This window comes from Plectropomus leopardus, chromosome 24 (assembly GCF_026936395.1).
Source record: "Plectropomus leopardus strain MGB_pleo_1.0 chromosome 24, ASM2693639v1, whole genome shotgun sequence".
In the NCBI taxonomy this organism is placed as follows: domain Eukaryota; kingdom Metazoa; phylum Chordata; class Actinopteri; order Perciformes; family Serranidae; genus Plectropomus; species Plectropomus leopardus.
Window position 1 is genome coordinate 9,487,441 of NC_142199.1, and position 12,560 is coordinate 9,500,000.

Consider the following 12,560-nt stretch of genomic DNA (forward strand, 5'->3'; position numbering starts at 1 on the left):
AAATAAAGTAAAAGACAATATCTCTGGTTCTTCTAAATCAATTTGGATCCTTGAAAAAATGTAATCTTTTTTTCATGTTATTGGAGTGCAGTGCTAAATCTGTAGAGGACACTTATTACAGAACTATAGAACTGCTTGTAAGCAGTGTGTGAATAAGGAGACAGCCTGGGAGAGAGCGTGCTCAGGTAAGCTCAGTATTCCATACTGTTTTCCCATTGTTCAGCTGGTGCACAATAAGTAACTACAGCTCCCTCTGCATCTCATCTATTCTGTTTATCTCCACTGTGAACTCTCAAACACACCAAAAGCTGCATATTACATGACCTACATAGACATATTAAAAGAAAACATTTCTACAGGGGTGCACTTTTCTGGATTTTTTAAAGTGAGAAAAATATGGATAATCCATGGCAAACACACACACCTCCTCTTGCGCTCGTTGAGCTGCTGGCAGACGTTAGCCCAGCGAGTGTTGAGTAATTTGAGCTGCGTTCGGAGCCGCGAGGCATCGTCTGGTGTGCTCAACTGGCTGATATCCTCTCCTGCAGAGTTCACTCTGCTTAACACCACTTCCTGTAGAGGTATGGCCTCCGTCAGGTCCTGCAAACACACACACACACACACAGAATAATAAGCTTTTTCATGATTTGGTTTGTGTATTTACACAGTGGGACTTACTTTAAGGTTAAGTCTTATGCTGCGTTCAGACTAAAGGATGGTAAAAGCTCTCCGTCTTTCACAACACACGTCATGGTGCTATGAACAATCTTCCACAAACAAGAAAGTAAACAAACAGTGGCAATGTGCATGGTGCCGGCTGTGTCGTATTCAGAAAGCTTATAAAGAGAAACAAAAAATGACTGAAGCTAGAGCCAACAGGCAGCTACCCTCACTATGCCTTCAAAAGCTATGAGTAATGAAAGTAAGTGGAAAAGGTTTCTACTTTAATGTGAAGCAGCCATTTAAGGTTGGTGTACGTCTCAACAAATATAATACAAGTCAACAGAATGTCCCCACAAGTGTATCAATACCAATGCAGACAAAATGTCTAAATATGTTCTTATACACTGGGGGATCAGGATTGGGTGTGGTGCAGGTGGCAGCTTGTGATTTGAGGTACCAGATGGTTTTCTCTCTCTGTCTCTCTTACACACACACACGCACGCATGCACGGACGCACGCACGCACACACACACACACACACACACACACACACACACACACACACACACACACACACACACACACACACACAGGTTGGTACTTGAGTGGCACTTGGACACTGCATCCTCGTCTGTGCAGGTGGACATTGAGAGCTGATCAATGCAGTCCAAAGTGGACTGGGCATGTCTGATGATGCAAACACACACGCACACACACACACACACACACACACACACGTAACAATACTTTATATGCAAGGTTGAGTGCATCAGTTTAACCACAGCGACTGAAACTAAAAGTCAACTCAGCGACACACCTGTGAAAACAACTCCTCATACGTTTCTGCTCTGTGAAAATGATTCCTCATACATTATTCATCTAAGTCTTGGTGATGTAAAAGCCCATTGTTCTATGCTTGTATTAAATTGCTTTTCATAATCCTTCAATTTCAGTTTTTTGGGGTTGATGTAACATTGAAATGTCAAATTTGATGACATAATATTGTTACATAAGGCTTAAAAAAGGAAAGAGTTATGTTTGTATCGAGGCTGACTGCTCTGTCAGACACTCACTGCCTTTTCCTCTTGACAACTGCCATCTGTGTGCCAGCATGTGTGCGTGCGTGTGTACAAGTGTGTGTATGAGTGTGTGTGCAATTGACCACACACAGAAATTGAATATCTTGTTGTGATGTCATATCATGTCACGTCTTCTTTTTGGCATGTTATTTTAGGTGTTATTATGTCATGTCATATAAAAAATATCCATCGATATCTTAACATGTCCTTTTTCATCACGCCATGACATCAGAGCTGGGTAGTAATGAATCAATACCTTGCTCCTAAATGTGGTTACACTCATCAAACTACCCACCTCCTCCAGGGTGCTGCAGTGTCATGATAACAACAGATAAGCCATTTCAACCAATCCCCATAATTCTGCACTACCTTGCAATTTTGTACCATAACTGCAAGTTTTCCCCAAATTTGACCAATGTCATAGTTTGCCGGCAGTTTCACAAAGCATAGCAGTCCTCAACATAACATTTCTGGTGACATTCTTGCTTCTGGCTGTGAAGATGCAGATGTGTGATACAAATGTCTCACCTTTACAAATAAAAATTACTGCTAAACATAATTCAAGGCAATTCCCTGATGTTCTGCACAACAGCAGGGAACACTATTTTGCACCACATGTGTGCAACATTATGGAGGAACCAAAAGAGAAGTAAGTGACTGACAAATATTTTTCTATCGCAAAACACACCTGCAGAATGGCTGAAACGCACTCACACTAGACAACACAATTACCATGACAGAGGCTGTTACACCCAGATCTATTGCAAGTGATAAATGAATCACGGTCAGTCAAATTTTAAAGCACACTTAGTGGTATCATCTTAGTGGTATATCATATTTTATCCTTACTTAGTCTTAGACTCCAGCGTCCTATTGCTTGCTGCTTTACCAAGACCTATGTCAATGCAAAACTCATAACATTCCAATAAGCCTCAGCGCTACTTTATGTTCAGTGCTAATAAGCAAATGTTAGAATACTTACATGCTTAACTAAAATGGCAAAAAAAATCAAAAAGGATATCTGCTCAACATCTGAATGTTAGCATTGTCGTGAGCATTTAAATACGCAACTGCTATAGCATGAAAGTAGAATGCCACGGTGTCTTGTTTTCAAAACTGCAAGGATAATCTATACTGTTGATCAATTAATTGATTAAGGGCATTTTCAAAATCGTTATGACTGATTCGTTCTGTGCCCATGCATGATTGTCACCCATCTTTACTTTCCTGCCATTAAGCTTTCATGTTTTTTGTATTCAAGTGCATTTTTGTCATCTCCAATGAGACACTTTTGCTGTGCCACAGTTTAAAAAAAGGACGCCACAGATGGACACGGCTGCCCCAGGGACTGTCATCAGTGGGGACTGCTGTAGCAGTGAGGTGAAGCTCTGAGGAGGTGCCACTGCTGTCGTGCACGGAGCTCTCTGCCTCCTGACGAAAGGCGGCAGCGCAGCTGGATCTACATCTGTCTGCAGCGGGTTTCACTGCCGTCTTATACAGAGGCATCAGTATTAAATTGAGACTATTGTAACAAGGTGAAAACTCGTTGTGGTCACATTAAATAGAAGTCCACTGCCTTGTTTCGGTACTCAAGACCACCTTTTCAAGTGGACTCAAGCATGGTACGGTACAGAGTGTTAACACAAATCAAACAGAAGAGACTTTGGCATCAAGAATACTCTAAATCGGGCCTGATGTGAAAGTCTCCTTGCTGACGAAAACAACATTGGTTTTCACATTCTTTATATTTACATGTTGACATGACAGTCACTTAGTCATTTAATTTCTTTGTCAAATTTATCAATATAATAGGGCACGGCCGTACTTACTGCTGAACTAAATGTTTTGTGATCACACAGTAGGGATAAAGACTATTGATGTTGTCATACATATGTTTAACTAATTACTAAATCAGAAGATGATAATGTGATGCTCCACAACGAATAGACCATAAATTCATCGTGATGACAAAGTTTGATGTCCTGTATGCCAGATCACGTCCTGATATGACACGTTAGGCCATGATATGTCACATCTTCTTAGGTCATGTCATGGCTACTTCATCACACTATGACAGGGAATTTGAGCAATCAGTTTGAGACTGAGAAAAAGAAAGATGAAAGTGCCAACAGAAGCAGTCTGGACTTGTGTGATTTGCTCAAGGGCACTTCAGCAGTGTTGGTGGACACTGGAGATGAAATATGACTAATTTGGAATACACTCAGCAGCTTTCTGGGTACATCAGCCATGTGTGTGCAAACACTTTCTTGATATCTGCAAAGAAATGTTTGTGTGTGTGTGTGTGTGTGTGTGTGTGTGTGTGTGTGTGTGTGTGCGCGTGTGTGTGTGTTTGTGTGTGTGTGTGTATTACCCTGAGGTGCTGTCTGTGTCCTGCTGGGTCACTCTCAGCCAGCCTCAAAGAGCTCTCAGCGTCATTCAGCCAATCCTCAATCGCCTTCTGATCCGAAACAAACTTCTGCCACTTGGAGTTGCAATCCTGCCAGCGCCTTGATGCGCAAACACACAAACAGACACAGATTGTTTTTCAAAGGTGAGCACAAAATGACTCAATATTCATGCAATCATGTGCGTCAGTCCAACCACCTCCTTACTTCAGTCTGTCCTGGTAGAGCTTGTTCAGTTTGTCCCAGTTAGTATTAAGCAGGGTGGCGGTCTCCTGGATCCTCTGACCCTCCAGAGGCCGTGTTTCGGACACCATCTCCTCTCTGCGGGCCAGCGCTCCCTCCACTGGGCCTCGCAACTTGTCGATGCTCCCCTTCACATCCTGTGTGGTAGGTGACTTGTTAGCTTTGGACAAGGCAAGGCTAGCTGTTTCCCTCTTACAGTCCTGCTACGCTAAAGTAAGATAACTGACTGTATCTTCATATATAAAAAAAAAAACAGACATTAGATTGGCATTAATGTTCTAAACTAACTCTCTGCAAGAAAGCAATTAAGCAAAGTATCATTATTTCTCCTTGTTTCTCTCCTGCAACTTGATTGGATGCTGTTAGATTAGTTCAAGCAAAGATCATCTGGTGAAATAAGTGAAGACTTGCTGAAAATAGATAGGAATGAATATGTTATCTGTTTCAGGTGATGAACTGATTGTGAAACACTTGTTAAATAACACACTTTTTAGCTCACCTGGTGAAAAGACTATGTCCTGGCTGCAGAGGCTGCAGGTGCATTTCCTACCTGCAACCCTTTGCTGCATGTCATCCCCTCTCCCTCCCCTTTTCACGCCTAAGCTATCTTGTCTAAATAATGGCATAAAAGGCCAAAAATCTTAAATAAAATATTTTTTAATGCTGGACGTGGGGAAAGGTAAAGTCCAAGTGATGTCAAGAGTCATCAGTGTTTAACTCTTAAGTCATCAAATTAGTGACTTGAGTGCAACTCAAGTCCAAGTCATGCAACTAAAGTATACGCCTCAAGTTCAAAGCCTTTCTCTCATCAGCATCAAAGCACAGTGTCCCACCCCCTGTCTGTCAGACCTGACTACTCTTCCTGTCACTACATTCAGTACCTCACTGAGGAACAGCTGCTGTACTTTGGTGATTTCTTTAGAGAGGATACTTCATAACCAACAATTAATTTGAAAATCTAATATTATATGATATAATTCCCTGTGAAATACAGTCTGTGGCTCTCAGACAGAAACACTAAAGCAGTGCTGACCTTCAGGCAGTGCTCTTGCTGAGGCAGATTATAATACGCTGCGGGCCAGTATTCAGGAGAGTTCAGCTTGAAGTCCGTCTCTGACACTGAACGCAGCAACGCCTGCAGCTCTGTTAGGTACTCCTGGACACCCACCCACCCACACACACACACACACACACACACACACAGAGGAAGGTGTAAACACCAACACACATATTCAACACAAACACACAAAGTAGAGAAGTAGATCACAAAAATAAAGTATTATGACTTCATACAATAAAATAAATGATTTATATCATGCGTGTTAATCTCTCTAACCAGGCAGCATATCAAGGCTAGTTTTAAGGTGGGGAAAAAATTTCAACCGAATAAGAAACGATCTGGAACTTCAATCATTAAGTAAATACACTGGACATGAACAAAATTCAATCTTAGAAGTAATTAAAAAATATATGAGAAAATCTAAATCAGATCGATAGTCGACAGGCTACATTTTCTATAAACTAAAAATAAATGTATTTATTTTCGTTTTTTTGGCGTGTATGATATAAAAAAAAACAATGCTACTTATTGTAGAGACAATTTAGACAATTAATTCTAAACATATGAAGTTCCAGATAGTTTCAAGACTGTCACATATCAAATGATATTTCACTGAAAATTCCTTATTCAAACACATAATTAATTAATCCCAATTGTATATCATGATCACATTTAACTAAACTGTAGTTATCTAAGCCTTTGATAATGAGTCAAATAAAGTCAAATAGTGTTAGATGTCACATCATCATGATACACAATACTCTGCATGGCAAATGAAGCTGCCTCTACCACTGAAGCTCCTATCTGCAGAGAAACTGGGGCATTAACACTCAGCCCTTTCATTGAACCTTATTGTTATTAGGCAATTTTCTTCTTCTCCTTAAATGACATTTTTTAGTTAACCCCAAATAAAACATGTTTTGGCATTATTAGAATCCTTACAGAACATTACTGGTTGTTTCAGGCCTCTGCTCTGGGTTTGCCTGGTGTGACAGTAATAACGTCTGTAATAGGTGGCGTGCACAAGCTAATTCAGTTGCTAGCTGATGGACTGAATTTCCTTTGCATCGAAACAACTGTTAAAGATTGTGAGCCACCTACTTTTTTGGCAGGACAAAAATATGCATTTGCTATTTCTGAATCATAAGAATGGTACTCCTGAGGTTTAGTGACGCACTTCCATAAAGTTTGGGGATTTAAAAGAAAAAAGGATAGTTAAAACCAAGGCAGCAGAGGTCAAAATATCCTGACTTTTGGTCGATTAATTTTGGTCAGACACTAAAAAACTACATTTCCCATAATGCCACCTGAATGCTTCTGTCCTTAAACCCTCCCTTTCAAACTCCACAAGCTTTTTGTTAAATTTTTAGTCTCTTGGCCAAAGCCAACATTATCTGATGACATCCCCCTGACATCATGAGGGATGTTTTCTTTGACTTGGCAAAGTATGAGAAGTGTAAAATTGGCAGAGTGCCCCTTTAACTGCCATATGAAGTGAAATAGAAGGCCAGAGTTTTGAATGTCCCAGTTTCCCTGCTGTCTATATATTAGCACTGTGTCTGTCTGCAGACAGAGAGTCTATCATACTGGGTTTCAGTGGGGTAAAGTACACACTGTAGTGGTGCAGATATTCAAGGAAAAGCAAAGATTTCACTGAGAGCGGTGCCGAGTCATCTGATCCAGACGGCTACTAAATCAATACTGAGGTTAGGTTCATATTTTTTAAGCCTGTCTTAAACCAGCACTCAAATGTTTATATGTCTAATGAAAGTTAGTGGTTACAGTAAGTATATTTACTCAAGCACTGTACTTAAAGAGATGGTTCATCCCAACAAAAAAGTACATTTCCTCTTCCCTGTAGTGCTATTTATTAATCTAGATTGTTTTGGTTGAGCTGCTGAGTGTCGGAGATATCAAATGTAGAGATGTTTGCCTTCTCTCTGATATAATGGAACTAAACGGCATGAAGCTTGTGGTGCTCAAAGTGCCAAAACAAAAATACATTTGAAAAACTCAACAGCAACGTCTCTTTTCAGAAATCGAGATAATCCACAGACCTTGTTGTGAGCATTTTCATGTAGGGACTATTTTCTTTCTACCAGACTCAACTTGCAACCATATCAGAGGGAAGCGTGTTTCCACAAATGGACAAGAGGCTCGAGCTTGTGACAGCGCAAGATGTAAACATTAATGGAGTCCTCTTCTGCTGAGCTTTGACGTGAGCTCAGTGGTATATGCACACTTTCTTCTGTGTGGTGACACAGTTGGTGAGTGTCATGCTATAGAAAGAAAATAGTTCCTAGATGAAAACGCTCACAACAAAGTCTGTGGATTATCTGGAGGAACCAGGCACTCTGAGCACCAGGCCGAGCGCTATCTGGCTCAAACAAATTCTGAGAGAAGGCAGACATCGCTACGGTCAATATCTCCAACACCAAAACAACCGAGATTGATAAATAGCTCTACAGGTAAGAAGAAACATGTATTGATTTGGGGGTCAACTGTCTGTTTAAGTATATTTTTTAGGTACTTTTACTTTGCATGAATGCACCCATTTTTGACTACTTTATACTTTTAGTGCACTACATTTATCTGATGGCTGCTTAATTAATACTTGGGTTGTGAGTACTGTGACATAAATATTGAATATTGAAAAAGTTAATTTAGTTTAGTTTTTTAAGTATTGGGATTGCACAGGGATGAATGTTGTGTATAACTGATTTAACCCAGTGTGACAGACTCAAACATTACCATCTTTCATTTAATAAATCACATTAGTAGTAAAGGCCCAGACCTGCTCACACACAGAGCCTCCGGCTCACACATTTAAAATCTAATTTGGAGCCTTTATGACATTGTTTCAATGTGTTTGTGATTTCAATGTGTGTTGCAGAGACATGAGAGCAGAGCAGATACACACGATGCGAAGGAAAGGCTTAAAGTAGTATGTCTCAGAAAAAGCATCCTAAAATTGAATAAAGTTGGCAGGGTAACAATATAACAGCCCGTTACTGTGTGGGAATTAGATTTATTTCCCAGGTTAGTGGGTCAGAAATGTCTCATTTTCAACTGAAAGTTTGGCCCGAGCAGTTATTCTTGTCTTGTTTAGCTGTCTTTGTCTAGACTGCCAGCAAACACAGAATCCTTTGCAGCACTTTAAAACTGAACCAGTGTAGGCGAGCATATTTTGGAATTGCCCGATGTTGCCACTCTTACAGATATAAAAATAGTTTTGACCAAAAAGGTTTAGGCCAGGAAAGATTAGAAAACTTAAAATAGCTCCCACTCGTGTGAGCTGCTCTACTCTTCTCATTCCTCTCCACCACTTGGACTGAATACACATCTATACTGTATTTGTCTTTATCAAAACAATTCTGCAAGAACAGGCAGCCGCATAACAGTGGTTACCTTTACAGTATGCTGCATGTCTAATGCTGCAATGATTCACTGCTGCTCAGGCACTGAGAGGAGATGAAGTGACTAAGGGCTCTATTCTGGTGCTGGTCTGCAAATAGGTGTGGCACAGTAAGATGGCCTCTCACTGAGATGCACTGAGGCCATTGCTTCTTCTAAAAGTTGGTTTAGTATTTTTTTTTATTATCACCATTCGAGCAGCACTTGGCTGCCAACAATTACTGTTGGCTATCTTGAAGTAGGTTAGAAGGTCAGCGCGCCATATTTTTGTTACATATTTAGAATTTAAATGTTTTTTCATGTTTAAGCGTTAAATCTTACAGAATTAAACCACCACTAATGATACTATAATTGTAATATTTGCACATGCACCTCCACACAGAGGTCAGAACTTATGCAGTCGGTAGCCATTGAGTGATTTGCTTAGGGTCACTTTGGCGAGGAAGACGCTTTGTGGACATTCATAACACAAACTCTAACGCCCACGGATACGTTAATTTTGTACATTATTTTGTGCTGGGGGGAAGTTGTGGTTAAGTCTTGGGACAAAAATCACCTGGTTATGATTAGGAAAGGATTATAATTTGGCTTAAAACACTCGTATTTGGTGGCACAAAAGCCAGTGGAAAAGCAGTGACGAGTCTGTGACAAACAGCCAGATTCGGAGGCTCAAATGTGTATAAAAAAAGCCATAATGTGTTGGTAAAAAATACCCAATTTTAGTGGCTTAAATGCTGTTGGGAAAGTTATGTGTCATAAAAAAACACCCAAATTCAGTGCAACAAATGCTGCTGTGAAATGTTGCTTTTTAACGCTAAAAACACCTTAATTTGGTGAAAAACACACTTGTTCTGTGGCTTTAAGCACTGCTGGGTAACAACATGAAGGGCTGACAAACAAAAAACGGTGTTGTTAGTTTCAGACATTGGTATGCAGTTTAGCAGGTATCTCGCCCAAGTGACACAGCATCCACCATCCCCTCCACCCTCCAATGACAAAAACGTCAGCTTATAAATTTTGTCACTTTCGAACACTGATAAAATGTGTATGAAACGTTCAAATGTAATGCATTCGTGGTGCAAACATTTTCTTCTGTGGACGGAGCTGCGAGTGAAGTGAATTTAAAGTATATTACATAAGTTTTAAATCTGTAGTCTGTGAGAAAGTTAGCACACCAATTACTGCTCAAGAGTCCTTAAGAAATGCACCAAAGTTCCCAAACAGCTCGAGCGGAGCAGCTCAGAGGCTTCACTGTACCACACTGAAGCACAGCAGCACTGAGAAAGAGTGAATGTGTTCAGTCTGCAGTCTCTTGATAAACAATGACAACATTAAATATGTGCTTCTCATTCCTCCCAGTGCGCTGAAAGAAATGTATTACCAGAATTTTGAAATCTGACAGCTCAGATGTGTATTTGCCCAAGTTGATACCATGTGGTGTAAGTGTACGTGGTTGATTCATGTGACTGGTTGACAGGATACATACATCTTCAGTGACTGGCAGATCAGGGAACTGCGAGGGTGTAATATGATTGGTTGGCAAGGGGCAGCATGCGGTAACACAGAGCCAGACAGGGCAACCAATGAGATTCAGACATGTGAGCGTGCTTCACATGTATACATCGGACATGTTAATGAGAATGCAGCAAAGAAAAACAAAAAAAGCAACTCACATTTTATTTTAGGATAAACTATCTAATTCTGTTTTAGATTTAAATAACTTTGTTCAAAGTAACTGGGGGCAAGAATTAGTCAAACTATGTCACTAGACTGACTGGTTAATGACACAGTTTCATGCTATCTTAAATGATTAGTTTAATGTGATCAAATATTTTTCTCTTATGGCAACAAATCTGACAAGACCAAAACCAACAGTGAATGTATCTGCTAACACATAGTATGAGTATATCAAAACGTAATATATCCGCTTCCTCTGTACCATAGAGCTCAATTATTGTCCCAAAACTATCAAAACTTCCTCCATTACCATGAACACACACACTGTAGTTTATTTTGACTCAGGCCTTCACATCATGCTGCCATGAATACTCACTAAAACACCAAATGAGGAAAAATCAGCAACTCAAATAGTCCCCAACAAATACACTATTTCCTGCTGTTTGAGTAATATTTGCGAAAAACTACATTGTCCAGCTGCTTTAAGAAATTACTGTTAACTCTAATTACTGTTTTTCAAGATTAATGACGTCTGTAGGAACCAATGGGTTTGGAGCTGAGAGGCACAGAGTAGGGATGTAAGAAAGTAATAAGGGACAGACTTGGAAAGTGTTGGTTGTTGGTCTTTTAATGGGATTTGTTGAGAATAAGAGAAATATAGAATAACACCAGATCAGTGAAACTCAACTTTTAGCCCACAGGCCAGATTTTGGACCACAATAGGGTGCTGGGTTTCCAGACCACCATTTTCTAATTCACAATAAAAATGAACTGATCCACATTGGGAAGTTTTTGTATTATTATGTAAAAAAGTGTCAGAATTCATTAAAAAAAACATTCTAATAGAGTTTGTAAAAAAAAAAAAAGTCCTAAAAAAAAAAGTCCTTAAATCCTAGAAACACCCCTTTGTACATCTGAGCTGCTTTGTTTATTATACATACTGATAAATGTTATCAATGTTTGTTTATGAACTGGCCCCTGGCTTCTGTCCTTCTGGTGTTTCGCAACAGTGGCCCCCAGGCACAGCAGGTTGAGTGTCCCTACTGTAGAGAAACCTCTTCTTTAACTGACCTAATTCCAGTATATTTCCCTACATTTTGTGAAACACGTTTATTTGCTTTGTTGTCAAGAGTAAGACAGAGAATACAGAGAATTAATATCACTCTAATACAATCATCTCATCCAACTGTTGGTATGAAAGCCAATGTTTTTTCTCAAAATGGGTTGTGAAAAGATGTTGGTATCATCATTAACCTGTACTCAGCTCAGAACTGAAACTGTACAGTAAATTAGAAAATACCTGATTGGTTGATAAAACCATATCTGTTTTTCATCAGTTTATGAGGCATAATGTATTCTAGTCAAAGTCTGACCTCACTGCCACCCAAACTTAAACTTTTTGTGTGCAGTTAAGATTCTATAACTCACTTTAACCAAGAATACCAAGTCAATTCAGCTAGTCGTTATTAGAAGATTTTCACGCAAATTTCATGCTAATAATTAGTGAAATCAACTGTTAGACCTCCTTGGAGGGACACACACAAAGTATTTAATATGTTTCGATCTTAGTATTAGTATAATGAGCAGGTCTGATTAGTATAGTTTACTCTGTTAGTACTGTAGGTATAGAAGTCGTGCCTACTGAAACTCACACATTGTCTTTTGAAGGGTATGAACTTGCCCTCCACCTCAACCCAGCGCGTGTTGAGCTGGAGTTGGCGGGGCTCCACTAGATTGGCGGCTCCAGCTTCTGACAGCTGATTGGCTAAGCCCTGCACCTCCTTAAGCTCCTCCTTCTTCTTGTCGAACTCTGAGCCAATTTCCTATTGGATGAAATCAACCGGGAGGTCACTTGCTATTGGCTGAGCTCGTTGGGTAAGCACAGAGAGGCATGTGGATGTCGAATAAAACACATTCATACACGACAAAAAATACATAATTAAAATAATAAAATCATTTACTCACTAGCACACACTCCAACAAAGACAGAACACATTTATAAAAGAGTCAAGATATCAT

General features: G+C 39.8%; 1 protein-coding gene across 2 annotated transcripts in view; it reads right to left on the reverse strand.

Annotated features, from left to right (window-relative positions):
• Window positions 1-12,560, reverse strand: part of dmd (dystrophin) — a 324,760-nt gene that overhangs the window by 84,966 nt on the left and 227,234 nt on the right. The window contains exons 49-54 of one of the 2 annotated variants that reach the window (XM_088074779.1): window positions 12,194-12,364; window positions 10,351-10,377; window positions 5,424-5,546; window positions 4,355-4,527; window positions 4,114-4,249; window positions 425-600 (exon numbers count right to left, since the gene is read on the reverse strand). In XM_088074779.1, the coding sequence (XP_087930905.1) occupies window positions 425-600; window positions 4,114-4,249; window positions 4,355-4,527; window positions 5,424-5,546; window positions 10,351-10,377; window positions 12,194-12,364 (806 nt within the window). The remainder of the gene's footprint in view (window positions 1-424; window positions 601-4,113; window positions 4,250-4,354; window positions 4,528-5,423; window positions 5,547-10,350; window positions 10,378-12,193; window positions 12,365-12,560) is intronic. The other variant, XM_042513262.2, reaches the window with a different exon arrangement.